A 19,789-nucleotide genomic window follows, 5' to 3' on the forward strand; every position below is an offset into this window, starting at 1 on the left:
ATTAGGAAAATCTGAACCCTGCCGATTCGATTGCCCATACAACCAAATCGTTGATTTACATAAGTAGAATTCTTCATTTATGAAAGTCAGGTTGTGTCATTTTCAATTTGAGATATTCTACAATCCGTTGTAGAACCATATTTCAAATCGAAGATTACAACTTCCTTAAAAAAAATTTCTTAGCCATATAAAGCATATGTCAAATGCGGATCTTCAAATAAGAACAGCTTTTTAATCTGAATATATCATTATTTATGAACAGTCTTCGAAAGCATAACTAGTCTTTTGATTCTGAATAGAGAGAACACTAAGATGAAAGTTACTAGAATCCTTGTTGATGCTCGCATACGAGTCTTCATTTAAAGGTACGGCTGAAGCTACATAAGTGATACTTCACTTAATCTGGCTAACATGATTCAACATCTTCAAAAGCAAATACGCGATACTCTTGCTTTGAGTCCGAACATCCAACTATGGTCAATATAAACTTATTTTCTCACGTGTATCACATGAAATAAAATACAACAAAGTATTTATCCAATTCAATAAGATTAATGATAGTTCTGTCACTTATCAAAATATATTAGAGGAGGTTTTCTCAACAATGAATTATATTCCAAACCCCATGTTCAGCAGATCTTCGCAGCAAGCACAAATAACATCAATCAGAACTTACTATCCCGTTATGTGAACAACCCCAAATGCACGTAAATCGCTATTCATTGCACTGTTTGCACTTTGCAGCATTTGCAGTGACGGAAGGGGGTCCAAAGACCAAGAAGCTACCTATTTTATCAACAAAGCAGTCGCCGGACTAGATCCGATCTCCTGGTAAGTTACCAGTGGTTGGTAACCAGCTGCTTCGTCCTTCATATCCAAAACATTTTCAAATCTGGTTTTGGCAAGAAACTTTCTAATTCTGACCGCACAGTCAGCAGGCTAACATATACTAGCTTTACTGATGAAGCACAGAGCTCTAAAACCTGCCACCAGACGAAGTAGGAAGTTCGTTTAATAAGTAGGACTCCTACGAACCGACTTTGCTCATACAATCTTAACTTAGTTTCTGGACATTAGAAATCACCTAGTTGATTGAACACTGCAGCTTCTGACAATCTTCCAAGCATCAGCAGCGGATAGAGAGCTATTTAAGGAAGGTGTGCAGACAACGCTATCGTCCACAGCACCATCAGGTTCTGAACTTCCACCATGAGCAGCTTAAATAGATATCAGAAATGACATTACAGCTTCTACTTCAGCATGATAACCCAAACCTGAATCACAAACATCTCATTTTGAATAAAAAGAAAAAATCAATTCCAGATTGTCAGGCAATACATCAAATCGATGCATTAGACTTAAAAGAAGAAATATTACCAATGCTTGGAAATTCCCCTCCCGATTTTGAGCACCATCGAGCATATGACCCTCAGTGGTTTTTCAACCTTCCAATACCATCTGGTGGCTTTTCTATTTTACCACCATCGATATCCAGAGCTACCAATTTGGCAATTCCCATATCCATTCAGGTGATCGTCGGGAAGTTGGGGATCTTTTTCAATCGACAGCACCGCAAGTTCACCAAATGGCTCCGGAAGTTCAAGCAATAATTTACAATTCTTTAAGCACCTTTAGCTCCTTCAACCTTCCAATACCATCTGGTATCTCTTTTATGCTACTGTGAGTAATATCCAGAACTTCCAAATTTTGCAAATCCCCTATAGATTCTGGTAATTCCATGATTGTCGTCCATGACAAGTCCAGTTGAATCATCAATTCCAACTTCCCAATTGAGTTGGGGATCTCTCTCAATCGGTAGCAGCGTCCCAATGACAAGAACTGCAGAGTCACAAGGAGCCCGATGCTGTCTGGAAGTGCCGCAAGCTTAACACAGCCTGATAAGTCAAGGGTCAACAAGCTCTCCAAACCGCCTATTGAGTCCGGAAGTCCAACCAATAATTCGCAATCCATGGAACTTAGCGTCTTTAGCTTCGTTAGAGAACCGATGGACAAAGGAATACTTCGTATCATAGTTTTATCTAGACGAAGTCTCTCCATGTGTTTTAGTTCACCCATTTGAAGCGGCAGCTCCTCAAGACGCGAACATCTACTTAAGTTCAGTTGAGTCAAAAAATCAAACATGCCAAATGAGTTGAGGATCTTTCTCAATCGGTGGCAGCATCCCAATGACAAGCACTCCGGTATAAGCATCACTAGCTTCTTCAGAGAACCGATGGAGGAAGAAATTTCTCACGTGACGGTTCGATCTGGAAGAAATTGCTCCAGTTGTTCTAGTTCACCGAGACGCGGCAGCTCCACAAGACGCAAACATCCAGTCAAGTTCAGTTGAGTCAACAGGATAAGAAATGATTTGCGATCCTTGGCACTAAGCATCTCTGGCTTCTTTAGAGGACCGGTGGAGGAAAGAATACCTTGCATCATAGTTTGATGTGGAGGAAGCTTCTTCAATTGTTCTAGTTTACCCATTTGAGGCAGCAGCTCCTCAAGACACGGACATCCTATCAAGTCGAGTTGAGTCAACAATTTCAACTTCCCAATTGAGTTGGGGATCCATCTCAAACGGTGGCAGCGTCTCAGTGACAAGCACCGCAAGTTCACGAGGGACCCGATGCTGTCTGGAAGTGCTGCAATCTCAACACAGCCTGACAAGACAAGGGTCGACAAATTCACCAAGCCGCCTATCGAGTCCGGAAGTCCAACCAATGATGCGCAATATCTAGCACTAAGCTTCTCCAGCTTCGTGAGAGAACCGATGAAGGAAGGAATTTCTCTTATCAAAGTTTGATCTAGAAGAAGTTCCTTCAATTGTTCCAATTTACTAAAGCTTCTCCAGCTTCGTGCGAGCCAGGAATGCTCCGCTTCCCTCGGTTCCGTCGTTTCGAGAATCATGATGTTTTAAGCTTGTGGTGGATTTCTTGGTTTTGTTTTGTTTTTTTTTTTTTTTGTTACTCGATGTGTTTTCCCTCGGCAATTAGAGCTTCACGCCCGGTAGCTAGATGAATCCTGAATTGTGTTTGTACCAACAGTGGTGGCGTGGTAGTTTTCTTCGTGGTCTTGGATCGTGTTTGGTCTGCTGATTCGGTTGCGGGAGCTGAAGTCGATATGAGGTTCTTGTCTTTAGTTATTTAGATTTAGTCGATGGCCCGAGTGCTCTGTATTCAAGACTAAGAAGGATAATCAAAATTTAGGTATCAACATCATTGCTTTTTGGTTGCCAATTAATTCTGTTTCAAATTTGATGAAAAGATGTTTTCTATTACCATATGTCAAATTTGTTGCGTGAAAGTATGTAAGGTTTGACTTACGAGCTAGACTTTGATTTTAATGGTTCTAACATAAACTTATACTATTTAATCAAAAGACAAGTCAAATAGTCCATGTCCTTCAGACAGATGGGAAATTTTGTCCGGCAATATAAAGAGCGATCTTTGATAATCTAAAGACAGTCTGTTTTTCGTTTGTTTCTTTTGTCGAAGTCCAACTAGAATTTCATTTTCCCCGACTGACGAAGAAAAGTGGAATTTCATCTGGTCTTGATTACATTTCATTTGCATTTCACCAACCTTTGACCACATCCAGAAATCTTAATCCAAAAATGAAAAAGAAGAATCCGGAAAGAGGAAGGCGGCAGATGATGATTCGGCCTCAAATCAAAGGTGATCAGATATTTTACACTGCGATTGTATCAAACATTTAGCACGTGGATGGTCATTTTCCATCCCACGTGACATTTTGGTGTACACACCAGCAAGTTCCAATTAAAAGCTATCGATGAGCTCAATTGACAAAATATAAAAATATTTAAAGTCAAATTTCATATTTAAAAATTTTAAAAGTAAATTGATACAAATTTAATAAATTTATGATTTTTTTTTACGATAATTTCCAAATATTTGTATATATAACTTCCTCCGCTGGGGCTTCCACTTGGCACGCCAACCCCACCCCCACTAAAAAAAAAAAAGAAGAAGAAGAACGCGGCAAGAGGAGAAAAGTCGCTCAATGTGTGCTCCTAATTTCGACACGGCACGTCTCACCCTCTTTACTGGGCCTAGAATCTTCGGACCTCTTTCAATTACGTGACGGAAGAAATATCACGAAAGTCGAGAGCCATCACGCCCGATTTAAAATGCCTTTCTTGTGCTGCTTTGCTACTACGAGGGTTTCTGATCAGTCCTAGAGAACCAAGCCCCTCCCGAACTTGAACTAGTTCCTCATATTTTCCTGAATCCATTTCTGACATCCTTCAGGGTTGAGAGTCAGATTCTGGGGGAGAAACTAGGTGCAGAGTCAGTCAGGGCAAAGAAGAGATGGAACAAGCTTTCGTGACGCTTGTCGTAGCGTTCTTTCTCGGTGCGCTCGCGCACAAGCTTCTGAGTGAGAGGAGGACAAGTCCTCCGATCCGGCCGAGCGGAGACGACTGCGAAGTGCTCTTAAGCTTCGCAGATGCTCAAAAGAGCTTCGCCGACCTCCTCTACGACAGACTTGTCGGTGTCGGAATACGTGTCTTCAGGGACCACGATGAGGTTCGCGCAGGTGAGGAATTGGGCCCAGAAGTTCTGAAAGCCATTAACAACGGTGAGATTCTTATCCCGATTATCTCCGAGAACTATGCTTCTAGCAAATCCTGCCTTGACCAACTGGTTCGCATGATGGAGCGCCAAAAACACTCGGGGAGGCGCCTAGTGTTTCCCATATTCTACAAAGTGAAAGCCGCGGATGTGCCAGAGCAAAGAGGTAGCTTTGGAGAGGCATTTGGTTGCTACAGGCGGAGTTTTGACGGAACGCTTGTGGCCGAATGGAAGAAAGCGCTTAAAGAAGTCAGTGAATTGACGACGCCATGGGAATCAGAGAGTTTTACTGATGGGTACTTCCTTCTTTAACCAACACCTTGTTTACTTTATTTAATGATGAAAGTTCTTTGCTATAATACGCGTAACATTAGAGAGACCTTGAAAAGAAGTTATGGGTGCATCCAAATGGAGCAATCACAGGATTGGGTTTGGCCCTTTTACATCTTAGCAAATGAAATAAGAAACGGAGGTGGGAAAGAGATAAGTTTTCCAAGCTATCCGCAAGTCCTGTTTTTTGTGCTATCGTTAGATAATACTTATGCCATTAAACTCATTTTTATTGACAGGCGTGAAGAAGAATTGGTAAAATTGGTTGCGGAACAAGTTTCCCAAGAGTTGAAGAGACGGTATTTAGTCGATACAGATTATTTGGTCGGAATTGATAGCCATGTGGACAAGGTCATGCAATTAATAGATGAGCGTTCTAGTGCTGTCGTAATTGTGGGAATCTATGGAAGGGTGGGCATCGGTAAGACGACTCTTGTTAAAGCCATCGACAAAAAGCTGTCCAGTCCATCGTACTGGCATAGCTTCATTGAAGACATCAGGAAATCATGTAATCGCAATAGTATTGTGAACTTGCAAAATCAGTTAATCACTGATATGTTGGAAAGAAATGATTTTCAAGCGAGTGATGTACCACACGGAATCTCTATCCTCACATCCGTATTTAAAGATAAGAAAGCGCTCATTATTCTCGATGACGTGGATAACACTGAGCAGTTAGACGATTTGGTTGGAATGAGTCATTCATTGGCGCCTGGAAGTAGGATCTTTTTTACGACTAGAAATGAGAGTGTTCTTGGTTGGGCCAAAGTTGACCGCAAGTACGGAGTTTACCGCAAGTACGCGCTTGAGGAACTGAATGAGGAGCAGCGTTTGATCCTATTTTCTAGACATGCATTTCGAAGAGACTCTCCTCCCAATGAGGAGTTTTCAGCTCTTGCTCGTCCTGTGGTATCTATGACGGGAGGCCTTCCATTGGCTCTCGAGATTGTCGGTTCATTTTTGTGCGGAAAACCAGCGGAAGTATGGAGAGAGACAATAAAGAAGATGGAAAATATGCCTCATATGGTGGTGCAAGAAAAGTTAATGATAGGTTATTATCTATTGGAGGAGAAGCAAAAGCAAATGTTCCTGGATATTGCTTGCTTTTTAATTGGGAGTGATGCAAGACTTGCATCCTACATGTGGGATGCCTGTGGCTTTTTTGCAACAGAAGGAATTGAAGTGCTGAGATCCTTGTCGTTCATAAAGATTGGAGATAATCATGAGCTCCGGATGCAAAATCAAATGAGAGATCTTGGTAGGAAAATTGTGCGCATAGAAAACCCCCGTGAACCTCACCACCGTAGTAGATTGTGGGATTATGAGGAAGCCCTGGGAGTGCTAGAGAGAAAAGAGGTAACTTCATATTTTTCTTTTGCATCCGTAGGCGCATGTTATCTTGTTTTAACCGATGACAGTTATGGTGCTGGTATTGTTTTATCGACGTGATTAGGAAAAGAAGGTTGCTTTTTCCTAGTGACTAGTGACTGCTGCAGTTTCTCCTCAAATTTCTGCCTTTGTAGTGTAGAAAGTCATGACCATTGACAGTGAACAGAATGTGGAAATCTGACCTGCGAAGACTTAAATGCAGACTTTTCCAGTTTCTATATTGAGAGAAACAAAATAACTGACCCAGGTGTAAGCCCGGTTCAACTATGCGCGTCTTATCTTGTAAGGTTGTCAGCCGACATCTATGATCTTATTAATTGAATCCAAAATGATCATCCTCATCAATATGAAATTTAGTTAATGCAACTGAAATAGAATTATCAGTCATCCTCATTGATTTAGTAAGTTATACATCAGTTGTTTTGCTGCATCCGTAAGTCGCTTGTTCATGCTTGTTATGTATAATCTTAAAGACTTTGGTAGGTGTATTCAGGAAAGAGAGAGAGGGGAAAAATCCTCAAACATAAAAACTCCTCTTCCTTTATATGATAGTACAGATGTGTGCGCGCGCTCTATTTTTTTTTTTTTTTCCTTCGACTAGTTTGAGATTTGATTTATTTTCAAGTGACCGTTTTCAATTATCCAGCATTGAAAAATATTAAAATTTGATGTTAGAAAGTGTCAGTGAAATTGGGGAAGCACCTTGTAATAATCTCCAGTTAGGTTAGTGATGAAGTTAGTAAGTTGCATGTAACTTTTATGGAAACATTTAGTTATGAGTTTGAAACTGAAACATTTTCATCGACTTTACTTTATATGAAGTAGAAATAAATAGATACTATTTCACCGAGTCTGTTAGATGCAATATTTGTGATCCTCGGCTTTCTATTTGTAGGGAAGTGAAATGATTCATGCCGTTTGTCTAGATAGAGGCAACTCAACAGGATTTGCTGGGAGCCGGACATTTACACCTGAACAATTTATAAGATCACCGAAATTGAGGTTCCTTCAGATGAGTGACGTGAATCTTACCGGAGATTTTAGGAGTTTGTTTTCCGAGTTAAGATGGCTCAAATGGGGGAATTGTCCCTCAAAATTTGAAGCAACCAACTTACATGCAGAGGAATTAGTCATACTAGATTTGTCAGGAAGCAAGATTTCAGATAACTGGCAGGGATGGCCTTCGATGATGGTATGATATATAAACACGTTCTTTTTCCATTTCCTATGAGTAGGAACCACTCGTCGCTGACCCCTACGACATATTCTTTCTTGCAGATGGCGAGAGAGCTGAAAGTTCTCAACCTTACAGGTTGCCGTTCTTTGAAAAGTACTTCCTACCTCTCAGCTTTTAAAAGATTGGAGATTTTGATCCTCAGAGACTGCAGCGAATTGAAGGGAATTGATCCTAGTATTGGAGACATGAAGAACCTCATTTCCCTGGACTTGAGGGGATGTTCGCGTCTTAAGGAGCTGCCACCTCAGATGGCTGAACTGGGACAATTGGAGGAACTTCATCTAGATGGAACTGCGATACGAGAGATTCCTCCCTTCATCCGTTCTCTAAAGAAGCTGAAGACGCCTAGTGCCAACTAACTGGGTAAGCTATTTAGCGAATTTGTTGGCCCTTGTCTTGTCAAGCTGTGTTGAGTTTCTTGATCTCTTGACAGCTGCGGGTTTCATGGATTGAGAGAGATCTCCAACGCAATTGGGAAGCTGGAATTGTTGACTCGACTGGACTTATCGTGGCCAAGGATCACGGAATTACCTGAAGGAAGTTCTGGGTATAGGTAATAGAAGCATAGAAAAGCTACCTGGTGGTATTGTAACGGTTGCAAAAGCTCTGAGACTTAAATGCATGATAGTGCTCAAATTTGGGAGGGGAATACGAAGCATCCGTAATCTTTCTTCTCTTAAGTCTAGTGCATTTTGATGTAATGCCCAACAATCTGGAACTCTTTTGTATTTTTATTCAAATGAGTGGCTTGTGATTTAGTTTTGGGTTTTCATGATGAAGGGGAAGCTGTAATGTCATTTCTGGTTTCTATTCAAGCTGCTCAATGTGAAGTCTAGGATCCTACTGGTGCTGTCGATGATTAGTGTCGTCTGCACAGCTTCCTTAAATGGCTCCCTATCTGCTGCCGATGCTTGGAAGATTTTTAGAAGCAGCACTGTTGAATCACTTGGTTATCCTAACGTCCACATTATAGGTTGTTTCGAGAACAAATTGACATTTCTGAAAACTACTTTTGAGGAAGTCGCTTTGATAATATTTTTCGGTGTTTAGCTGAAATATGAAAATAAAGTGGCGAATATTTTCCGTCGTTTGATGATTGGAAACTTGATTTTATTTTCTTAAACAGACGTGCATTATTTATGTGATATGAGGAATACTTGGCAGCCGAGGTTATTGATCGCAGGAGTTGGGGTTTCTCATGTTGCAAAAAATAAGCGGTCGAAAGATAAAATAAACATAACAAGGAAGTATTCACATTATGGCTAAGTTAGTCGCGCACCTATACTACGAAGAGAGCAGCAATGATTTCACTATAGATGAAGCGTATAATAGAGATCCTAACTACATTCGAGCTACTAAAAAACTCTCAATATTTCCTAACTTCCAGCTACACTCAATAACGCGAATAGTATTTAGCATACATAATTTTTTTAAATGCAATCTCCTGATTTCACAAAGGATATCACAAATCTTACCACTAGATTTATTGCCTTCAAAACATTTGCAATTTTTTCATGATTGTAATTCACGAAGAAGCAGTCTTTTTGATACTTTTCACTAATCAAACCATTAAATTATATCAATGTGGCATTCTATCGTGAATTTTGTTTTATGATTTAGGTAAGCGAGTGTAAGATGTGAAATATACACTTTTCCTTGTTGATTTTAGTGCAGGATTTGGATTGAGTGAACGTAACTTCAATTGAATATTTCATTGTTGAATTTAATCTACCCGTTCAGTAAATTAAATGCAATATGAACTAAAGAGGATTGGTATAGTTTATTTTTTACTTTTTTCTCGTCTGACGATGCTCGAGAGCATACAATTTATTATCTTCTTACAAAGAAGTTGAACTTTTTATATAGTATATTGTCTAACTGATTGAGAGATAGGAAAAATACAACATGAACCTAACAGAGTGATATTAGAATATGGCCTATTATTTTGGTCTTTTAATAATTTATTTTTTTCCCTATGTTTTTTTAATCTAATTTGACCCAGTCTGTTTTTTGCTTTCTGTTTTTTTGGGTAAATTCGAAATAGAATTTCGTTTTGTAGGATTACATTTCATTTTCATTTCACCTACCCTTGTGTAAATCACGAAAGGTGGACCAGCATGTACTTCCTGCTTCTTAGTCAAGCATTAACACATATGTAAACGGAAAAGAGAAATAGTTGTTTTAATTTTTGTATACCCACGAAATCACTATCGGTGATGATAATATCGTCTACATATATAATCAGGAGCACACATCAACTGTCTAATCACGCTAATAGCAAAAAAAAAAAATCTGATCGGGTGATAGTTAAATAGTTGAGCATACCCACTAGCTTCCGATACTTACTCGGGTCTTTTTTTTTTTTTTAATAAATAGAGATTATGCCAATCCGTGGGAAAGGGACAAAGAAGAAACAAGACAAAACTCCGCCGACTTTTTTCCTAAATGGGACCACGTAGTAGGATTCACAGAACCAGTCCCCTCCGATCCATTCATTTTGTTCGTCAACCAGCATAACCAGGACAAGAGTAAAACGATGAAAAAGAAGATTTCATTCTACAATTTCCAAAATACTGATTTGTATTGTTATATTATAATTCAATTAATACTTTTAGTAGCTTGACAAAAATTCATTAAAAGGACCCAAAAGTCAGCTCATTTTAGCGGGTTTTTTTCCAATTTAATTTTTTTAAATTAAATATTTACGAAAATATTTTTTAAAAATAAATATTTACAGATTTGGGTCTCGCTCGGCGGTGGAATTGCCGAGCGAGACCCGCTCGGCAGCTGGGCCGCCGAGCAAGGACTACTCGGCGGCCATTGCCGAGCTAGGCGGAGGTGGGCCCCCACCGGCCCGCTCGGCGGTTGAACTGCCGAGCGGATAGGGGGGCCCACGGGCCCACTCGCCCGGCCAGCCATTGGCGAGCGGGTCGGGGGCCCCTACCTCCGCTCGGCGGCCCAGCTGCCGAGCGGGGTGTCGGCCCCCCCTCCCCCACGTGTCGCCCCCTTCCCCTCCCCCACGTGGCGCCCCTCCTTCCCCTCTCTTCGTGCCGCCCCCTCCCCCTCTCCTCTGTGCCGCTGTCCCCGCTCTCCGTGTGGCGGTCTCCTCGCGTAAGTTTGTGCCGCGAAAGAGTAGGGGCTCTCCTCTCCCCCGCATTTTGCGCCTGCGGCGTCGGGCGCTACGATGCGCAAAATGCTCCAGATTTTCTGCTGCTCTTCTCTTCACTTCTTTAAATTCTCTCTTCCTCTCCTTCTCTCATTTCTTCTCTTTTTGGAAACGCTTTGTCGCTCTCCCTCTCTTTCAAACGTTTTTCGTCCGTCTCAAAACATTCTCTCATTTCTTCCCTCTTTCAAACTGTCTCTCTCTTAGACGCTCTTACTGTCCTTCAAACGCTCTTCCTTAGACACATTTCTTTATAGTTAAGTATGAATTTTTATTTATATGTTGTTAGTACTACGTTTTTATATTAATATTTAAATTAATTCGGTACTTTTTCTTGACAGTTTGAGCTCCTCATTCGGTGCGTGCGCTCTCTCGATAATTTGAGGTAAATTTCTTTTTATTATTTTTTGAGTTTCGTAAGTGTAGATTTATTTATGTGATTGTTATTTATATCTGAATCATGTATGTTACATATAGGTTATTAGTAAATTTTTTTAAATTGTTGTGAATGTAAATATTGTTTTAAAAGTTTAAAATAAATTTTTAGGAAAATAACTTAAAAAAAGGGTTATCGGATAGCCAATACGAGAAGTGTGGACCGCATTTGACCTGATTAAAAAAAAATCAATGAGATTAGGGCGAATTTTTTTATTTACCCTATGTCCAAGTATGCTATCGTGTTCTCCTTCATGACTTTTTGTAGCGCTCTATTTAAAAAAAAATTTAATAGGTAGAGCCGTACTTGGAGACAGGGAAAATAAAAAAGTTTGGCCTAATGTGGTTAAATTTTTTTTGGACTCATTTTCACAATTATGTCCATATTCATTTTTAGGTTATCGGATAACCCGAGAATTGCATTCCGAATTTGACCCGGTCCAAAAAAATAATTTTTTAAAATAATTTGAAAATTCGGAAAAAGAAAATAAAAAAATTAAAAATTGATAAAAAAGCATAGAAAAGAAAAAAAATAGGAAAAAATCATTGAAAATTTGAAGAATTCAATGCTGCAATGGTCACAATGAAATGCCATGGAATATTATGGATATTTGGCCCCCGATTTTAAAAAAAAATAAGAATTTTGCGGGTTTCTTTCCAATTTAATTTTTGTAAAAAAAGTATTTAGTAAATCAATTTATAAAAAAAATATTTACAAATTTGGGCCTCGTTCGGCCGTGGAAGAGTAAATGGCCACAATCAATTTTTTTTAAAAATAAATTAGTATATACTTTTTTTTAAAAAATAAATTAGGAAAAAACCCCAATTTTGCCATTCTGGGAAAATCTCTCCCAAAAAAATGAATAAAATTTCGAGAAATCCTGAAAAAGAGTAAATGGCCACAATCTACTCGGTCATGGACTATTATTGATATTCGGCTCCCGATTTAAAAGAAAATAACAATTTTGGCATTTTGGGAAAATATGTCCCAAAAAAATAGGTAAAATTTCGAGAAATCCCGAAAAATAGTAAATGGCAAAATCAACTGGCCATGGAATATTATGGATATTTGGCCCCCGATTTTAAAAAAAATAAGAATTTTGCAGGTTTTTTTCCAAATTAATTTTTTTAAAAAAGTATTTACTAAATTAATTTATAAAAAAATATTTACAAATTTGGGCCTCGCTCGGCCGTGGAAGAGTAAATGGTGACAATCAAATTTTTTTTAAAATAATTTAGTAAATACTTTTAAAAAAAATAAATTAGGAAAAAATCTCAATTTTGCCATTCTGGGAAAATCTCTCCCAAAAAAATGAATAAAATTTCGAGAAATCCTGAAAAAGAGTAAATGGCCACAATCTACTGGTCATGGACTATTATTGATATTCGGCCCCCGATTTAAAGAAAATAACAATTTTGGCATTTTGGGAAAATATGTCCCAAAAAAATAGGTAAAATTTCGAGAAATCCCGAAAAATAGTAAATGGAAAAATCAACTGGCCATGGAATATTATGGATATTTGGCCCCCGATTTTAAAAAAAATAAGAATTTTGCAGGTTTTTTTCCAAATTAATTTTTTTAAAAAAGTATTTACTAAATTAATTTATAAAAAAATATTTACAAATTTGGGTCTCGCTCGGTCGTGGAAGAGTAAATGGTGACAATCAAATTTTTTTTAAAATAATTTAGTAAATACTTTTTAAAAAAAATAAATTAGGAAAAAATCTCAATTTTGCCATTCTGGGAAAATCTCTCCCAAAAAAAATGAATAAAATTTCGAGAAATCCTGAAAAAGAGTAAATGGCCACAATCTACTGGTCATGGACTATTATTGATATTCGGCCCCCGATTTAAAGAAAATAACAATTTTGGCATTTTGGGAAAATATGTCCCAAAAAAATAGGTAACATTTCGAGAAATCCCGAAAAATAGTAAATGACAAAATCAACTGGCCATGGACTATTATTGATGTTGGGCTGCCGATTTTAAAAAAATAACAATTTTTCTCTTATGGGAAAATTTCTCCAAAAAAAAAAAAGGGTAAAATTTTGAGAAATCCGAAAAATAGTAAACGGCCACAATTAACTAGGCAAATCCTTATTTCGGTAATTTGACTTTCCGTGCTTTTGAAAATGAAGATTTTTCCCTTTTTGACAAATTAGCTCTGAATTTTTTTTTATTTCCCCATGCAAATCATTAGGAATATATGATACATTTATTTCATTTCATTTGATATATTAATTGTTATAATATTAATTTGTTAATGAGCTCGGGACAATGTTTCTTGAATTGTATGTGCGAAATAATTTGTAATTTTTTTATTTAGCGAATGTCATCTTCATTAGTTGCGATTGTATCTTGGGAGGTAGAATAGTGCAAACAGAATATGGACATGATTACGAAAGCGGACAATCTATCATGTTCGAGTTTGCAAACATATCAACATTTGATGAGTTACGTGCTACGATAGAGAGCGCGTTGAATATAACACCCAACCAGTATATTCATAAGCCGATATATAGATTCCCGATTTTAACATCGAATTGTGTCATATACGACATCACGGAGGTGCGTGATGATGGTACCGTTAGGATGATCAAGCAATTTGCACTTGAGACTGGTGCTACGGGGTTTTTACAGTTTTATGCAACTATAGCTGAACACCAAGTGATAAATGATTCAGGTGAGGAAGGTTGTAATATCAATAAAGATGAAGTTGGCGTGCATAATCAGTACTTGGACCCTTATCATAATGATGCTAATGATGGAGATGATAATGATGATAATGATGGAGATGATAACGATGAAGAAGATGATGAATGGATAGACAGTGATGACAATGATGAGGAAGATATCGAAGGTGACAATATGAAGGCTTACTACAACACCCATTGTAGTAATCCCATATTACCGTTGGTACATCCGCCGCCATATTCGGAGATCGACTTTGATATGATGCAAGTCGATATAAGAGCCAAGCCGGGACGTATGTTATTTGATCCATCAAAAGAATTTGATGTTGGCATGTTATTTCCATCACGGGACGCGTTACGGTTGGCTGCGAAAGAGTACTCTCTGATAAGAAATCGGAGCTTTCGCAGCGATGTCACAAATAAGTCCCAATATGTGATAAGGTGCGGTAATTTGAATGGACCATGTGATTGGAGGCTCCGCGCGTCTAATAAAGCGGATACCCTATTTTGGAAAATAGTTAAGTACAATGGGCCACACACATGTAGTCATCCTCAAATATCACGGGATCATCGACAACTTGATCGGAGATACATATGCAGCCAGATAAAAGCAATGGTTACCGCCCAACCGGATATCGGAATCAAGGCACTCATGGCGGAGATTCAAGACAAGCTGCATTTCGAACCTACTTATCGTAAAACCCGGGCAGCTAAACAAATGGCGATTGCCGAAGCTTTTGGAGGATGGGATGAGTCGTACGGTATGTTGAGAAAGTTCATGACCGAAATGATGGTAAGGAATCCAGGTTCTTATTTTGTGATCGATGATCACATGAACGTAGATCAAAGCTGCACCGTTTTCAACCGGATGTTTTGGACTTTCAAGCAAACGATTGAAGGCTTCGCAAGTTGTCGGCCTGTGATATTTGTTGATGGTACTCATTTGTACGGGAAATACCGAGGAACACTCCTTGTAGCGGCCTCACTTGATGGCGACAACCATATATTCCCGTTGGCATTTGCTGTAGTCGATCGGGAAGATATTGATAATTGGAGTTGGTTTATGACTCTGTTGCGGACATATGTTACTAGTAGGGATAATATTTGTGTAATATCGGACAGACATATGGGGATTAAAAGAGCAATGGAGACAGCAGGGTGGCGTCCTCCATATGGCTACCACAGATATTGCGTTGTCATCTTGTAAGCAACTATAACAGACAATTCAAAAATGCCGAAGGCAAAGCCCTTATTGAAGCGGCAAGTGAATTTTGAAATTTTAAAATTTGATGAAAATACGTATTGACAATATTTGAGAAGGAAATACTAATTATTATTGTAATATACAGCTTACGCGAATCAACAACGAAAGTTCGATCGTATCATGAACGAAATTAGGGGTATGGATGCACGCACAGCTGCATGGTGTGACCGGATTCCAAGGGACAAATGGACGAAGGCTTATGATGAAGGGAGAAGATATGGAGCGATGACAACAAATTTAGTTGAATCAGTCAATGGCATGCTGAAGGGTTATCGTGGTCCGCCAATAAAAGCTATGGTGGAGAAGATATTCTATCGGTTGGTCCACTATTTTGATACAAGAAGAACAAAGTACAGGATGCAGAAGGACCAAGAACATGTATTTACACATTTTGCTGGTCAAACACTCGGGGAAAATAGTCAACGTGCAAATAGGCACGAAGTTACATGTTTCGACTCTGATGGAGGGATTTTCGAAGTTAAAGCTGGACGTGACGGATCAAGAGGATCGTGGGGCCATAAACAGATAGTGCGCCTAGACTCGCGAACGTGCACATGTGGAAAATTTCAAGAGATTAAAATTCCATGTTCCCACGTAATTGCAGCATGTCAAGCATATGGAATTGATTACGAGCTGTACGTAGATGAGTGCTACACGCTGGATAAAACTCTTCGGTGCTATCGGTATATGTTTTATCCGTTGGGGCATGTTGAGTCTTGGTCCGAACCTGACGCACTGCCATTAGTACCGGACCCGAGACGCATTAGGAATAAAGGAAGGCCCCGTGCATCACGTATACGTAATGAGATGGACTGGAGGACACCGAGTTGTAGCAATTCCCGCATCCATTGCTCGATATGTGGGAAATCGGGGCATAATAGGAGTACTTGTACACACGGGTCGTGTTAACATGCGGGCCCGCCCATCGAGTTGAGAATCTCTGTGACTATCCTAACATTTTATATTATGAACTTATGAATCTATGTTGCTTGAAATGATATAGTATGAAGTCTAGTTCCACTTCTATATTAATTCTTGAATTGTTGTTGATGTATCGTCGTTTGGTTATTAATCGCTGTATATGACGCATTTTAGAATTGTTCGGAAGTAGTATTGGCCTACTAACGAATTAGGGTTGACTTATTGAGATGAAATCTCACCTCGTTGTAGTACAACATTTTCCAGACTCTAACCTCTAGCTATGCCGCCAAAGCGTTTTGGGGTACCGATGGATATTGATACGATCATCACTGAGTACCCGGTAGGCGAGGATAAGGTCTACCTTAGGAAGGGAAGCATAGTTTGGGTCGATGAAGGGAGCGAGTCTTGGATCCCACATACCTTTGAAGCTTGGTTCTATAAAGAGGGAGAAGTAGAACATGGACCGCTTAGGACTTTTGAGATACCTCATGGTATTATTCCGGGCTGGTGTAATAATAGACCCGCGGACGGTGAAGTGTTCAACCCCGAGCCCAAGCCCGAAGGTGAGCAATCGGAGTCCCCCAAACCCCCTGGAGATGATCAGATCGTCGAGCCCTCCGATGCGGACGTTGCGCCCGGAGAACCATCTGAGTCCGAGCCCGAGATGGAGGACGAGTCCGAGCCCGAGATGGAGCACGAGTCCGACCCCGAAGAAGCTGAAGAGTGAGACGCATTTACGGATTACGACCCGCTAGCCGATGAGGACTTATCTAAGAATAGTGGCCCGACCTTGTTGTGTAGCTATATTATCTACCTTTTTATGCCCTCGTAGGATTGCGTTCGTATTTGGACACGTCCGTGGGATTTCTTTTGGTAGTTTTTTGTTGTAAGCTTCGAACCTCGTATCGCTGTATCCCTTTTCGTTGAACTCGTTGTGTAATTTGATTTTCAGTTATGTGATGTTTGTTTTTATGATATCCTGGATCATCTTGCTTCGTTGCATTCGAGTTTTGTTTAGGCGTCCGCATGTGCATTTCATTTCGCAATTTTGGATTTTTATATATTAATTTATTGTGATGTTATAATATCACGGTTGCACGATATTTATTCATTGCTTCTGTTCCATATGTACATTAGATATGTCAATTTAATGATGGAGATAATATGACAATTGTAGATATGGCACAAAGGACTCATATTCAGCCGGGACCTCGGGATGATTCACTACTTACACGACAAGCCCGACATAGATCGGAGACCGTATGGAACGCTCGGGTAATTGAGAAATTTAGTAGTTCATTTGTCATTCGTAACCCCAATATCAAAATTGCTACTAACAGTTCATATCACATTTCACAGGCAGATGAAAATGCACTCCTTAGATGTCAGCGATCCATGTTGCATGTGGATGAACTTGATGAACGCATACTCCCGTATCTTCAAGCTTCGGGATTTTATGGAGTTTATATGATGGGGTATTTTCAGTTAGATTGGCATTTGATTACTGCGTTGGTCGAGCGGTGGAGACCCGAGACCCACACCTTCCATATGCCGGAAGGTGAATGTACGATTACGCTTGAGGATATAGCGGTGATCACAGGGCTGCCCATAGATGGACGTGCGATTGCGGCCGTCCGATTTTAACTGGGGCACTCTCTGTGATGATCTACTTGGTGCTCGCCCGCCTAATTTGCGTGGGACGCAGATAAACTTAAGTTGGCTGAGAGAACACTTTGATGATCTCCCTCCGGATGCCGATGACGTTATGATAGTACAACATGCTAGGGCGTTCATTCTCCGTTTAATTGGAGGATGCATTTTTTCGGATAAATCGGGGGCACGGGCTAGTTTACTATTTCTTCCACTGTTGGCGGACCTCAACAACCCTACGCAGTACGGTTGAGGTTCAGCAGCGCTTGCATGGTTATATCGGGAGCTATGTAGTGCAACCGATCCATCAAAACATCAAATTGGAGGTGCCCTACATGTATTGCAGATTTGGGCATGCGAGCGCTTCAGATGTGTCGCCCCATCCTTGGCGGATCGTGATCCTTTAGAAGATGCACCTCTCGGTAGTCGGTAAGTGATCTATTATTTTTTTAGTTCATCAGTCATTAATTTTTTTCAGTGCGTATAATATATGAAAATCTCATTTTTTTTTTATGCGACTGAGTCAAGGCCTACCGACAACGGAGGTCCCTACACATACGTTGCCACATTTACGCTATCAACTTGATAGAATGAGATCAGAAGACGTAAGTAATGATAGCAACCAACAAGTTTAATATAATTTTAGCTTATAAATTGATTATTGATTTAATTTAATATGTTTTATTACCATACCAGATTATTTGGGAGCCATACCCCAATGACATTCTGGAGGCTCTACCATATTATCGCCGGCGGGGACAAGATAGTTGGAGGGCTCGTGTCCCACTCATCTATTCTTGGATAGTTGAGTGGTATTATCCAGGTCGGGTACTTCGTCGGTTCGGTATGCAGCAGCCAATACCTACTCGTCCGCGTGATCATACCGCGTTGCATGATATTGAATTAAGGCCGGTTGGCAAGGATTGGGTAGGTAAACACGGACGGTGCATTGATATGTGGGACCGTCGTGTCGATTACATTGTCAATGGTGATCCTGCAACGGAGGCACTTCACTATCATTCGGGATATATGGAGTGGTACCGTAGACATACCCGGAGGTGGATTTCTATTCCGGGGGCCGCAATGGGTGTAACGGTTCGTGCAAATGCTTTCAATTTGATTCGTTAATTATTTTTTAGTAACGTGATCTATTATCATTTCATAACTTTTGTTAATTTTGATATTATTACCAGGGTGATGGCGTTGAACAAATTTTGCATATCATACATAATGTCAACCCATCTCGTCAATCCTGGGCAGCTGTGGGGAATATAGCTAGGGCAATGCTATACGCTCGGAATGAGGAAAGACGGCTAACAATGATGCCACCGCCCCAACCAGCAACTACAGCAGCACCCGTTGAACCGCAGGATGATGACCCTCCCGAGACTGTTCAGCCAATGCGGAGGGCTACTCGAGATCATCCAGGTGGTCATGTCGTCCCCTATCCCTTGGAGTATCATACGACGATTTCACTCACGGGGTTCACTCCGGGGTTTGGCGAGTCAGATTTCACTCCGGGGTTCACTCCAGGATTTCGCCGGTGAGATTTCACTCCGGGGTTCCTACGGTTTGCAGGCCCATCTCACGGGGGATCCGATTTTCAATATCTTGACAATACACCGCTGCAGACTCCAGCTACTTCTGGCGAGCCTTATGGATCCGATTTCTTTCCTTTTTCTCAATACCCTCATACAGTAGGATATGTACCATCCGGACGGGGCATATTTGCAGAAGATATGCCTTCGTCATCCACACATCCTAGTCATCCGGATTCTCGTCCTCGACGTCCGTACAATACTAGACTTCTCGAACAACGGAGACGACCTACTTGCGGAATAGGAGGTCATAGAGGAGGACAACATTATTAGTATATGTAATTACGGTTGACGATTGTTATATATTATGAAAATCTCATTTTTTTCATATATCTTACCAATTTTATTTTATGAATACTTTCAATTAATTACATAATTACAATATTGTTTATTAATTATATATCTTAATAAATTTTAACATTAATTACAACATATTTTTTTTATATATCTTACCAACTTTTTTTCATTTCGTATTTTTTTAATTATTGATACTTATATTAAGTATTGAGATTTTCA

The 19,789-nt window shown here is 39.8% G+C and overlaps 2 protein-coding genes across 2 annotated transcripts; one reads left to right on the forward strand and one right to left on the reverse strand.

The window, feature by feature from the left end:
* Positions 1-1,611: 1,611 nt before the first annotated feature.
* On the reverse strand, positions 1,612-2,910 carry LOC125314755 (disease resistance protein RPV1-like). The gene is made up of 2 exons (XM_048277764.1): positions 2,255-2,910; positions 1,612-2,107 (listed from the first exon to the last, which is right to left on the reverse strand). The coding sequence occupies exons 1-2, from the start codon at positions 2,908-2,910 to the stop codon at positions 1,612-1,614; spliced, it is 1,152 nt and encodes a 383-aa protein (XP_048133721.1).
* Positions 2,911-4,331: 1,421 nt separating this feature from the next.
* Positions 4,332-6,492, forward strand: LOC115733690 (disease resistance protein L6-like). The gene is made up of 3 exons (XM_048277769.1): positions 4,332-4,888; positions 5,162-6,278; positions 6,451-6,492. Exons 1-3 carry the CDS (start codon positions 4,332-4,334, stop codon positions 6,490-6,492), a joined length of 1,716 nt encoding a protein of 571 aa, XP_048133726.1.
* Positions 6,493-19,789: the final 13,297 nt, after the last annotated feature.

This window comes from Rhodamnia argentea, chromosome 1, assembly GCF_020921035.1.
Source record: "Rhodamnia argentea isolate NSW1041297 chromosome 1, ASM2092103v1, whole genome shotgun sequence".
Classification (NCBI taxonomy): Eukaryota; Viridiplantae; Streptophyta; class Magnoliopsida; order Myrtales; family Myrtaceae; genus Rhodamnia; species Rhodamnia argentea.

Bases quoted from the DNA above. Each gene is read 5' to 3' on its own strand.
- LOC125314755 (XM_048277764.1), bottom strand. From the start codon at position 2,910: ATGATTCTCGAAACGACGGAACCGAGGGAAGCGGAGCATTCCTGGCTC. The intron at 2,108-2,254 runs GTGAGAAATTTC...GAACTTAAGTAG, and splicing joins CTTCCAGATCGAACCGTCAC to ATGTTCGCGTCTTGAGGAGC.
- LOC115733690 (XM_048277769.1), top strand. From the start codon at position 4,332: ATGGAACAAGCTTTCGTGACGCTTGTCGTAGCGTTCTTTCTCGGTGCG. The intron at 4,889-5,161 runs GTACTTCCTTCT...TTTTATTGACAG, and splicing joins TCAGAGAGTTTTACTGATGG to GCGTGAAGAAGAATTGGTAA. The intron at 6,279-6,450 runs GTAACTTCATAT...TTTGTAGTGTAG, and splicing joins GAGTGCTAGAGAGAAAAGAG to AAAGTCATGACCATTGACAG.